General features: G+C 41.6%; 1 protein-coding gene across 3 annotated transcripts in view; it reads right to left on the bottom strand.

Moving 5' to 3' along the window:
- VPS8 (VPS8 subunit of CORVET complex) overlaps positions 1 to 12,499 on the bottom strand; it is a 229,679-nt gene that overhangs the window by 57,454 nt on the left and 159,726 nt on the right. For all 3 annotated transcript variants that reach the window (XM_075132278.1, XM_048863795.2, XM_075132277.1), the window contains 2 exons: positions 9,764 to 9,845; positions 6,081 to 6,163 (listed from right to left, as the gene is read on the bottom strand). In XM_075132278.1, the coding sequence (XP_074988379.1) occupies positions 6,081 to 6,163; positions 9,764 to 9,845 (165 nt within the window). The remainder of the gene's footprint in view (positions 1 to 6,080; positions 6,164 to 9,763; positions 9,846 to 12,499) is intronic.

Genomic DNA, 12,499 nt, shown 5'->3' with positions numbered 1-12,499 from the left:
AGGTGAGCCTCCAATTGCTTTTACTGCCTGGACCCATATGTCTGAGACTTATCTGCTTGCAATCAGTGCTACAGAGATTTCTGAAGTAAGAAAGCGTGCTCTGCTAATCCACTGCCTTGGAGCAGAAGGGCAGCGTATATTTTACACTTTTCCCCTTGCAGACGATAAATATGAGACTGCACTCACTGCATTAAAGAACTTTTTGTACCAAAAGTGAATGTAGTAGCTAATCGCTACAGATTTTGCCAGCGTGAGCAGAAACCAAGGGAGACTATAATGCAGTATATTGCTTCCCTGAGGGGTCTGATTGTAACTTGTGACTTTGGGAATATGGCAGATGAGATGATCAGAGACCAGCTCATTGAGAAAACAATCATGCTTCTTGTAAGAGAACGTTTACTTCTAGTACCACAACTTACACTAGAAAAAGCAATAACCATTGCTACCCAGATTGAGTCAGCTACAGCTGAAGCCAAAATAATGAGCACAGTCCAGGCTGTGACTCCTTTGCAGAAAAGTTCACCATTGCTGCAGACAAACAATTACAAGAGGAAAACTAATGAAAAACCACCAAATCAGCAAATTCAAAATACAGTAAAAGAATGCTTTTGCTGTGGATCCCCACAACACCTGGCAAGCTACACAGGATGTCCGGCAAAAGTGGCTCAGTGCAATCACTGCAAAAAGATTGGGCATTTTGATAAAGTATGTCGCAGCAGCCAGTTCAATCAACAGGTGCATGCCGTTACAATACCAGATGTTACTGTGCTGAGCGTGCACAAAATCATTACTGCACATATTCCAGAATAAATAAAGTGCACGGTAAACATTTCCGCCATACCCTCAGGCAAATCACACTCTATTCAGCTAATGTTGGACACTGGCTCAGCAGTATCTATACTACCTGATTCCATCTATTTGCATTACTTTAAAGATGTGCCTCTTACTGAACTCAAGCTTCACTTGGTGTGCTATTTGAAAAACCATGTTCCAGTACGTGATTGCCTGCTAGCAATAGTTACTTTTGGTAATTGCTGTGTAACTGCAGAGTTCTACATTGTCCACAAAGGCACTCCTGTCCTTGGCAGAGATTTATTGGCTGCTTTAAATCTCAGGGTAGTTAATGGACAAATTGATCTTCCCCAGCAAAGCACTCTTGCGGTATACACACCAGTTTCAGCTGGGATCCAAAACCAGGTTGAGGAGAAACTCTGCTGTGCTTACGGGTTTCTGCATAAAGTTAAAATGCGGAATAATGTGATGCCTGTATGACAGTAATTACCATTTTCAGTCAGAGAAGCTGTTTCAGAAGAACTTAGAAAACTTGTTCAAGAGGACATTATTGAAGAGATTAACTCCTTGGAATGGGTTTCACCTATAGTAGTGACACAGAAGAAGGGTGTAGGCATTCACCTTAAGGGAGCCAAATAAAGCTATTGTGATCGACAGCCATCCTCTTCCTCACAAAGAAGATTTGCAGAACTCCGTGGAGCAAAGATGTTTTCTACTCTTGATTTGCAGAGCGCATACCACCAGGTTATGTTGCACGAAGATAGCAGAGACCTCACAGCATTTATTACACGAGGGACTATTCCGTTTTAAACGTGTTCCATACGGGTCTCGCATCACCCCAAGTGCCTTCCAAAAAATAATGTAATTGATTTTGAAGAATCAACATGGAGTTCAGTGCTTTTGGATGATATTATCGTGTTTGGAAATACTTCAGAGGAGCATGACAATAACCTGCAGGCTGAACTAAACTGTATCAGGAAAGCAGGCCTCAAGCTCAATAGGTCCAAATGCAAACTCAGACAAACTGAACTCTCCTTTCTGGGCATACTATTTCACAGGCTAGACTAAAACCTGATCCGGCTCATATCCTGGCAATTTCAAATGCTGCTCCTCCAACAAATTTGCAAACCTTACGTTCCTTCTTGGGTCTTACCTCCTGGTATGCAAAATTCATTCCCAGTTATGCTTCTGACATTGAACCATTACGAGAATTACTACAGGGAAGTTCAACCTTAGCGTGGACAACGGATGCACAAGCTAGTTTTGAAATGGTGAAAGACTTGATTGTACATAGTCCAGTACTTGCACTATTCACTCCTGCATTGCCCACAATTGTAACTACTGATGCTTCTAATTATGGACTTGGGGCTGTCCTCAAATAACTTCATGAGGACAACAGAGAGAAGACTGTTGCATTTGCTTCAAGGACACTAAGTAATGCTGAGAGAAAATATTCTACAGTTGAAAAAGAAGCACTTGCTTGTGTCTGGGCTACTGAAAAATGGATAACTTACCTGTGGGGCCACACGTTCAAGTTGCGCACAGACCATAGCCCTTTGACGACATTGCTCACCACGGAAGGACTGGGAAGAGCAGGATATCGTATTGCTAGATGGTCTGCAAGACTACTCTCTTTCAATTATGAACTGGAATATAAGCCTGGAAACCAAAATGTCGTAGCTGATTGCCTTCACCAGATGGCCCACCGGAGGATGAGGATGTAGTAGTTGCGCTTACTACAAGCACTCTTACTGCAGTTACAAGAGAACAATTTCATGTTGCTTGTAATTATTAGAATTGGGAGCACTGGCTGTTCGGAGTCTGAAAGGACAGGAAACAGGAAGGAGGGGGGAGGAGTTGAAGAGGCTGAGGGAGAGCTAGTGAGGGTGCAACAGCAGCTTGGAAAAGAGGTTTCTACATTAAAAAATAAAGTCCTGTTGAAGTTTGTTAGTACCTTGCCTGGCTACTACAGCTTGCTGTAGATTTACAAATACAGTGTGCTTTGAGTACCAGTATGTATTCTGCAATGTGCTGTGAGCTTATAAAGTTAATTTTATTCACCAAAAATAGAACTTTATTGCAAAAATATGCAATAGTTTCATGAGTGACCAGACAGCCTCATATTTTTTTTCAAGCGTTTCTATTAGAAAAAAGTCATTTTTTTAATTAATGCAGTAGTAGAGCTCACTAAGCCAGTCTGTGAATCGAAGGAATTGCAGGTTTCCATTTTCTCAGAATAACTCTTATTTATCTATTTAGTCACTTTCATTATCGATGCCCTGCATGACCTCTATGAGTTCAGGTTTGCGAGATTATTTTGTTTGGTTTATAATTGTTTCGTTTTTTCCATGTTTTGCAAATAATGAATGTTGAATTCTGTTATTTATATACTTTTTCCATCTTGTGAATCTATTTATATGTTTTGTTTCCTTGTGTGTTTATATTTTGTATCAAAACAAAGATAAAGTTAAAAATAGAACTTTATTAAGTGGGGAAAACAGTATACAAAAACAATGTAATACATTTTTTTAACAAATTAACAGCGTGGAACTTTAAAATTGGAAAGGCTGCAAACATTTATGTCCATTTCAGCGCACAAACATAGTCCGCTGTGGTTATGCATACACCAACCATGATTCTCACAGGTCAGCGTTTGTGAAACTGTGATTTTTCTTGCTGTTCCCCAGGATGGAGCAGTAGGGGTATGGATGCAGTCTCTGATGCCATGTAGTCTGGGATTTGTGGATCTGTTGGTCAACCAGTGTCTGCAGCATTTGGGGGTGCTGCCTGAGAAGACCCATTATGTCCTGGTGCATTTCCCTCTCCTTAGGCCTTTTTCCTGTCTTCTTTTTCCTTATTCATGCAGAGGGTCATATTGGCTCTCCACGCTCCTTGTTCCTGATCCGATGCAGCACTGGTTCACAGGATTTCACTGAAAGTGTCCTCCCACCTACTCCAACCAAGGGATGACAAGCAGATGCCAACTCTACCTCTGTTTGTTCTCAGACAAGTAAAAGAATGAAGAGGTAATATCGGTGTTTAACTTGGGAACGGGCCAGGCAACAATCTTTAAATTTAAATATTGTAAAGAAAAGTGTACGCAAGCTTACCCAAGGTACCTTTCTCCTTCATCAAGCTCATCCAGTGCTCTCCTGGTGGGACTGGCTAGACTGTGGGGGAGTCTCAAATGGCACGGCTGGAGCCCCCCACTGTGTCCCCCACTTTGCCCCCCCCTTCTTGCTGTTCATGGCAGAGGTCTCTGTCTCAGGCTCCTCTGAGGTCTCCATGGTGGTCTGTGAGGTGCTGGTGAGGTCTCCGCCACATATGGCATACAGCTTATTGCAAAAGTGCCAGGTTTGTGGCTCAGCACCAGATCAATTGTTGGCCTCCTCAGCCTTGTGATAGCCCTGGCAAAATTCCTTCACTTTCACGCAGCACTGCTGCTGATTCCAGTCATATCCTTTTGCCTGCATCTCCCATGTAATCCATTTGTAGATGTCCACATTTCTCAGCTGGTCCATGGCTCTGCCAGGGGCATTGTGGAACAGCTGCCGGAGGACTGTTAGGGTATCCAGAGTTCACAGGTCAGTAGGTTGACCATGTTTCCACAACTTCTGGGAGATGGTTTTTCTGCATCGCACTAATAGGATGCTTATGGCGGCAGACAAATTTGAAAGCAGACATGCACGAATTGGTTGACACAAGACTGACAGTCCACAGCCCTATGTTCACCCCTTTTATAAGACTATGTTAAATATTGTACAAAGCATACTGTATAAGGTATCATTTGAACACTCATGATTTGCTCATCTTTACTGTCCTGGTAAAATGTGTGGCAACACTGTATGTAAAGATAAGATTCTACTGTATACTATTACTAAGACATGCAACAACATGTTCTGAAGGGCAGTCACAAAAAGTTCCCCAGAGACAAAAGGCTAGCCAATGCCTCAGCCAGGTGTCAATGAGATCAATTGGACCATCACCTAATTAAGTGGCCATTCTTCAGTGGGAGAGAGGGTGTGGGCAAAAAAAAAAAAAAAAAAAAATCTACATTTTGACAAAGAAGCATCTTAAGGTTCCTGGCCACACAGACTTTGTCTCCTGAACATCAGCTGGAGATGAGTCTTGTACACGAGAAAGGGTTATAAGAGGAGAGGCCAGATGCCCCAAATCACCTCTCCCTTGCTCTCTGCCCATAGCACCATCAATTCCTAAAGAATAAAGGGAGCGGCATTGGACTTGGGGGAAAATCCTGACTGAAAGAGGATCAGCCAGTAAGATTGCTGGAACATGTGGTGAGAGAGACCTTTGCTTTGTATTCATTTAGATTGTTAAGTTAGGTGTTAGTTGTGTTTTACCTTTTATTTCCTTGTAAGCAATTCTGATTTATATGGCTCGTTACTTGTAGTCATTTAAAATCTATCTTTCTGTAGTTAGTAAATTTGTTTTGTTGTTTTATTTAAACCAGTGTGTTTGTACTGAAGTGTTTGGAAAACTCCATTTGGGATAACAAGATTGGTGCATATCATTTTCTATTAATAAATGATAGACTTCATATGAGCTTGTGTTGTGCAGGAGGGTGCTGGGCAGTACAAGATGCACATTTCTGGGGGAAAGTCTGAGGTTGGGAGTTTCTTGGTGTTGCCCGCAGTGTAATTCATGAGTGGCTGGCTATAGCACTCACACTATAGCTGGGAGTGATTTACATGCTGGAGGCTGTGTGAGAGCAGACCAGGAGGGTTGCTCTCACAGAGAAGCATGTAAAAGGCACCCCAGGTTGGGAAATTGAGGGGACACAGCTGTATCAGTCCAGATTGTACTCTGGGTAACGTCACAAAGATGACTTACATTGACCTAACTTTGTAGTGTAGACAAGGCCCAAGTAAGGATTTAGTAGGCTAACTTAGGCTCCCATTTCTTAGGAATCTCAGCCCTAGGTTTTAAAAATATTTAAATTTTGGACCAAGTTAATTAAGATCTAATAGGTAAAAAACTGTTTGGTTTACAACATACAATCTTTACATTACTACATCTTCTCTCAAGGCTAAACATTATCATTTCAGTTAGTGTCCCACCACACCAGTCCCCTGAGCATTTTTCATCTTTGTAGCCTTAACGAATAATTAACCAGATTAATTTCTGTAACTACTCCGAAGTCAACAATTTTACATCAGGGATGGATTTGGCTCTACATTCTGAATGTGGTATAACCAGGGCCTTATGAAAGACAACAATTTAGTAAACACTTGTATGCTCACTATGTTTTCTCTTCCCCTGCTGCTCACCTGGAGAATTCTCTGCAAGATTGAGGGAAGGGCAATAAATGCAGCCATGTTGTTTAGCACTTGCATTGTCAAACTCTTCAGAGCTGAAATAATAAATATGTAAAAGTCATGCACAGCTAGTCAGAACTGGAGGTTTATAAAAACAACAATATGTTAGACTAAACATCCTTGTGAATTCTTATACTCCTTTGTTTTCAAAACCATGATTAACATTTACAATAAAAATAGTTATAATGACCAGAGAATTACACAAAAAAATTATAATTCTTTATATTTAAAAATAAATGTAATTTTCAGGTATGTTTTTGGAACTCTCACACTACTATGATTCTCCCCCCAACACACACACACAAATTGCCACATAGTCTGGGACCTTCCTGAATTTATTTATTTTTCTAATCTGGTTATTTACTGCAGTTCAAATTTCCCTATTGCCATCAAGTATAAACCTGCAAAACTCATTCACATGAATAGTCTTACTGACTTCAACATTTTCCACTGGTGGCCAACAATTCTGTTATCTGTGTGCCCAGCCTGAAAAAGTCAGGATCTGCAGGAGCTCAGCATCTCTGAACAAAATACAGGCCTTAGGTGACTCTGGTTATCACACAAAGTGCCTCCTATGTGATGATTTTATAACTTATTCTCAAATAAACCATGCTCAGTTTGGTTTCCCTTCACATTATGAAGGGCCCTGACCAAGAATAAGGAAGCTCTGGAGGCAGTGTGACAGGACATGGATACCCTTATAGCTGCATAGCAGTGACGCCTAAGGGTCAAACATATGACAAAAAACTCAGGTGCTCACAATGCTTCAGGCCTGTTCCCTCTTTCTGTCAGCACAAAGGAAGGAGATGCCACCTGTAATTGCCAAGGCATGGAAGAGTCTCCAGCAGCTCTCTGCCCCAGGGCTCACATGGGGACTGGTGGGGCAGTGGCTGGTGTATGGTCCTATGGGGGTCAATGCCAGCCAACTCGTGCTAGAGCAGCCCCCAGGCTGCTGTAACCTGCACCAGTGCTGGGGCAGAGAATCAAGGACCTGATTGTTTCCTCACCTTCTTCTCTTTCCACTCTCCTGCACTGCCCTGGGAGCTGGGTGTGGGAAGGGAGCCATCCTGTACTAGACTTTCATCTAGGTGTAGGGCAGGCAGAATCAGCTTGAGTATATCTAGGGAGCAGGCGCAGACCCACAGATCTTGCTGATGAAAATATCTGATTAAGAGGGTACAGACACGTGCACACCCTGATGTGGAGCGCCCGCAGGAACGCTACTTGAAGAACTACTCTCTTCTCCCTCAACTGGAATTCAGCAGGTGGCCAGTGGGGGAGCTGCTGAAACAGAGAAGGGGCTGCTGCCGCTGCTCAGAACATTCATGTCATATCGAAGCAGGTCCTATGGCTGTAGGGGGAACCATATGGAGCAACTGGGCAGGTGGTGTCAACTCCCCCACCACCCTCGCAGTAATGGCCAGATTCAAACACTTCTGTTTAAAAATCATTGGGTGACATTCAAGAAATATCTTTAATTCACAATGAAGAGTTGCCTTTAATAATTCAAAGCCATGAGGACCACAGTGTTTTCTGTGCCATGGGCTGGACACCCCTCCTGTAAAAGTTGTGCCTGTCATAATCCATTTCAGCATATGTTCCAGGCCCCTGTTCACTGGATTCTCAGGGGCAATAGCTATACAACTCTTTTGTCCTGGGATGGCCTTTTTATCATGTGTATACAGTTCTCAGCAGAATGGGTCCTAGCTTCCTGATGGGACAACTAGGCAGTATGGCAATATAAAAATTAAATAGCAACCCACTTTAAGAATGGACTAAAACTGGTTATAATTCAGGATGCAAGTGTGAAAAGGGAGGGCAATAGTTCCTTTACACTTTTTCCTCTAAAAGGGTTGAATGTTTCCTTCCTTTTTAGGCGCATTAACCCTGAGAACCACCTTCAATTTCCAGAATTTTTAATTTTAATAATGAGCTTGTTTAAATGGATGTTAGACTCAATAGCTCCTCTTTGCCAGAATGCGATAGCACGCCCTATCTTTGGCCATGGCTCTGATGACAGATGATCCTTGCTCTCCAGAGATCACTGTGGATTAAAAACCGCAGGTTCTTAGTCTCAGTCAATGCACGGTCACCCTCCACTGATGAACCAGCAAAACCCTATCCACTCATTGCACAAAGAGATAGTGACCTGCTGTTAGAGGAAACAGTCATTGGATTGCACTAGGACTGCAGTATTTACTGCACCAATGGGTTGTGAAGACTGATGGGGAAAAGGAGGGAGAAAATGGAGGCAAGGAAGAACTATCAGATGATCCCAGAGGTCCATGACTTTCCCAAAAGCCTCAGTACAGAGTTAACACAGGGAGCTGCTATTGCGTGCACAGAGGCAAGAAACCGGAGCTGTGATGCAGTTACCAAACCTAACCACGGAAGCTGTGCAAGTGATAAGAATTTTGACTCATGCGCTCCCTTTATAGTCATGGATGGTTGGAGTCAGCCCAGCGGTTTGTTCCAGACTAGTGGACTGAATGTGTATGAGGCAGATAGGAGGGAGGTAGTATGGTCTAGCAGGTGAGGACTGGACTCTAGCAGTCAGGAGACCTAGATTCTAGTCTCAGTTTAGCCGCTAACCTAATCTGACTCTGGACAAATCACTTCCCCTCTCTGTGGCTCTGTTCCCCTCCCACCTTTGTCTGTTTATCTATTTAGACTGTCAGCTTTTCAGGGCAGTGATTGTTTATACAACACCCAGCACAAAGGAGCATCATAGAAATAAGACAATAGCATGAAAAAATTCTTAAGTGTGGGAAGGCAATAGTGTATTATCTATCTACGGAAAGGGGATGGAGGCAGACAGAATAGGGTTAATTTTTAAGGCAACAAATGGAAATGTTTAATTTGATTTATTATTCTTCTTCTGGCATTGGGCAGAAGAAATACCTACGGTATCAACTGTTAACACACAAATGACAAACACCCAGTTACAAATAATGGGCATGCCCTTCCTTGCTTGTGTTTTTGTGTCAGATTTGCTGTGTGTGGCATCTAACTGTTGCACAACCAAGTTTTCTGTATAAATTCACTTCAATATATCTGAAAGTACCTACAGGAACTCCTAGTTAATGCGCATCACTTGCATGCACACAGAATAACTATGGTGGATCAGTATCCAGAGAATGAATTGGAAAGACCCCAAATCTACCCCCAATGGAAAGCCTAAGAAACGTACAGGACCTGAAGCAAAACTGACCTATATTGGTCCAAAGAAAATAGTTGCAGACTCATTTAAAGCAATAGGTTCTTAACTCAGATGCCTCAGCTAATTGCAACTTCCACTGAGTCAATGAGGAGGCAAGTAGTCTAAGTAGCCAGGACCAGATGATTTAGGACTTTACAGGTCAAATAAATAACTTACATTGTACTTGAAAGGCAATTAGGGACCAGGACAGACAGTAACACAGGTGTAATGTGCTCCTGGTAAAAAGTGTTACTTCACAGCTGGAATAGAGTAACTGCATTTTTCACACAGGCGTACACCCTAGCTTTGTTTTGGAATTGTACACTAGTTCAGTCACAATGCTTAGTTCCTCACGTTTGGTCAGGAGAAAAGGAGAAAAAAGACCGAGGTCACATTTTCAGTGGTATCTGGCGCCATAAGGTGCCAACAAACTTACGTTCAGAATACTGACACAACACTGTTGAACTGGATAGCTTCTGTGGTGACATCATAGCCTCCAGGAGGGGAAACCAGAGTGCCTAGAATAATTAAGTGCACAATAAATCCTACAATTCTGGCAAAAATAAGTGATTACTGGGGCTATCAAGCAATTAAAGAAAGTAATCGCGATTAATGGCATTGTTAAACAGAATACCGTTTATTTTAAATATTTGTGGATGTTTACTATATTTTCAAATATATTAATTTCAATTACAACACAGAATACAAAGTGTACAGTGCTCACTTTATATTTCTGATTACAAATTTGCACTGTAAAAAACAAAAAAAATGTATTTTTCAATTCACCTCATATAAGTACTGTAGTGCAATCTCTTTATCATGAAAGTTGAACTTACAAATATAGAATTATATACAAAAAACTGCATTCAAAAAAAAAATGTAAATCTTTAGAGCCTGTAAGTCCACTCAGTCCTACTTCTTGGTCAGCCAATCACTCAGACAAACAAGGCTGGTTACAATTTGCAGGAGATAATGCTGCCCACTTCTTGTTTACAATGTCACCTGAAACTGAGAACAAGTGTTCGCATGGCACTTTTGTAGCCGGCATTGCAAGATATTTATGTGCCAGGTGAGCTAAAAATTCATATGTCCCTTCATGCTTCAACCATCATTCCAGAGGACATGCTTCCATGCTGATGATGGGTTCTGCTTGATAAAGATCCAAAGCAGTGCGGACAGATGCATGTTCGTTTTCATCACCTGAATCCGATGCCGCCAGCAGAAGATTCATTTTCTTTTTTGGTGGTTTGGGTTCCATAGTTTCCACATCAGAGTGTTGCTCTTTTAAGACGTCTAAAAGCATGCTCCACACCTCGTCCTTCTCAGATTTTGGATGGAACTTCAGATTCTTAAACCTTGGGTCAACTGCTGTAGCTATTTTTAGAAATCTCACATCGATACCTTCTTTACATTTTGTCAAATCTGCTGTGGAAGTGTTCTTAAAACGAACATGTGCTAGGTCATTATCTGAGACTGCTATAACATGAAATATATGCAGAATGTAGATAAAATAGAGCAGGAGACATACAATTCTCCCCACAAGGAGTATAGTCACAAATTTAATTAACGCATTTTTTTTTAAACAAGCATCAGCAGCAGGGAAGCATGTCCTCTGGAATGGTGGCCAAAGCATGGAAGGGGCATACGAACATTTAGCATATCTGGCATGTAAATGCCTTGCAACACCAGTTACAAAAGTGCCATGCGAATGCCTCTTCTCACTTTTAGGTGACATTGTAAATAAGAAGCAGGCGGCAGTATCTCCCGTCAATGTAAACAAACTTGCTTGTCTTAGCAATTGGCAGAATAAAAAGTAGGACTGAGTGGACTTGTAGGCTCTAAAGTTTTACACTGTTGTGTTTTTGAGTCCAGTTATGAAACCAAAATAAATAAATAAATCTGCATTTGTAAGTTACATTTTCACGATAAAGAAAAAAGGTATAAAAGGTATATAAAAAGGTGTTTTTAATTTATACCGGGGGGGGGGAGGGGTCGCACTCAGAGGCTTGCTATGTGAAAGAGATCACCAGTACAAAAGTTTGAGAACCACTGAGTAAGAGAATGAAAGAGCCAGTATTGCTCAACTCTCACTTGCTCCAAATGTTAGGCATATAGCAACACAAGCATTGCATCTGCAGTTACTGCATGATAGATGTTCTCTAACACATGGCAGTGTACAATAATACACAACATGTATCTTTTCTCGGATGTTTATTACAGAGTACAACTTTAGGCATTTAATTAAGTAACTAATCCTCACTCTTATTCATTTGACACAATATGCCTGGAAGCTTTAGTAATTTTGTGCAATGCCCAAGAAATGGCCACTTGAGCAAACAAGTGGAAGTTTCAGCTATTTGGCAGGATAACTAATGCATACAGTGGTGACTACTAAAGGCAGCATTTGCCAGCAGTTACCACAGTCTTTCTCCAGACTTCAGAGAGATATGTAGTGACTGAATAGTGGCAGTGGGCAAATGCTGACTCTTAAATGGACTCTACTGTAGACAGAATGGCCAGTTCACCCCTGCACTGAAGTGCAGTCTCCTCTGAGGTGACACATGATAGCTGTTTAGCACCCAGAGCACCACCATAACACTAAGACAAGAAAGAAAGAAAATACTATATCAAATTAACACTACTGGGGGAATTTATGTAGGCAGAAAGTAATTACATGCTTTCTAAGTGGAATTTGTCCAGGTCACATAAAATATATAGTTCTGTTGGAACTTTCCTGAACTGCCAGAAAAGCACCAGTCTTCAATGAGCTCCCTGCAGAATTCCTTGCTGCCCCCACTATAGACACAAGAATTCTTTGGGAGCCCCTTACTCAGTTTCCTACTTTAAAAAAAAAAGCTAGGCTTGTGTGTCTACCAAGGAAGAGGGATAACAGTCAAGCTCTTAGAGAACATTTTTTCATCCACAGATGTCAACGGCAAACAAGTATCATCCCAATATTACAGATGGGGAAACGGAGGCTCAGGGAGATTAAGGGATTTGCTAAAAGTCAAAAGTCACAGAGTAAGTTAGTGGCACAGTTGGGAAAAGATCACAGGGCTCTTGATTCCCACCCCAATGCTTTATCCACTGAACCACTCTGCCTCTGCAGAACTGGAGTTTTTGAGTTTAGACACAAAAAGTTATTTACCTTGTAACTGGTGTTCTTTGAGAT

The sequence above is a fragment of the Caretta caretta genome, chromosome 9, assembly GCF_965140235.1.
Source record: "Caretta caretta isolate rCarCar2 chromosome 9, rCarCar1.hap1, whole genome shotgun sequence".
In the NCBI taxonomy this organism is placed as follows: domain Eukaryota; kingdom Metazoa; phylum Chordata; order Testudines; family Cheloniidae; genus Caretta; species Caretta caretta.
This window is presented reverse-complemented; position numbering and strand designations above follow the sequence as displayed.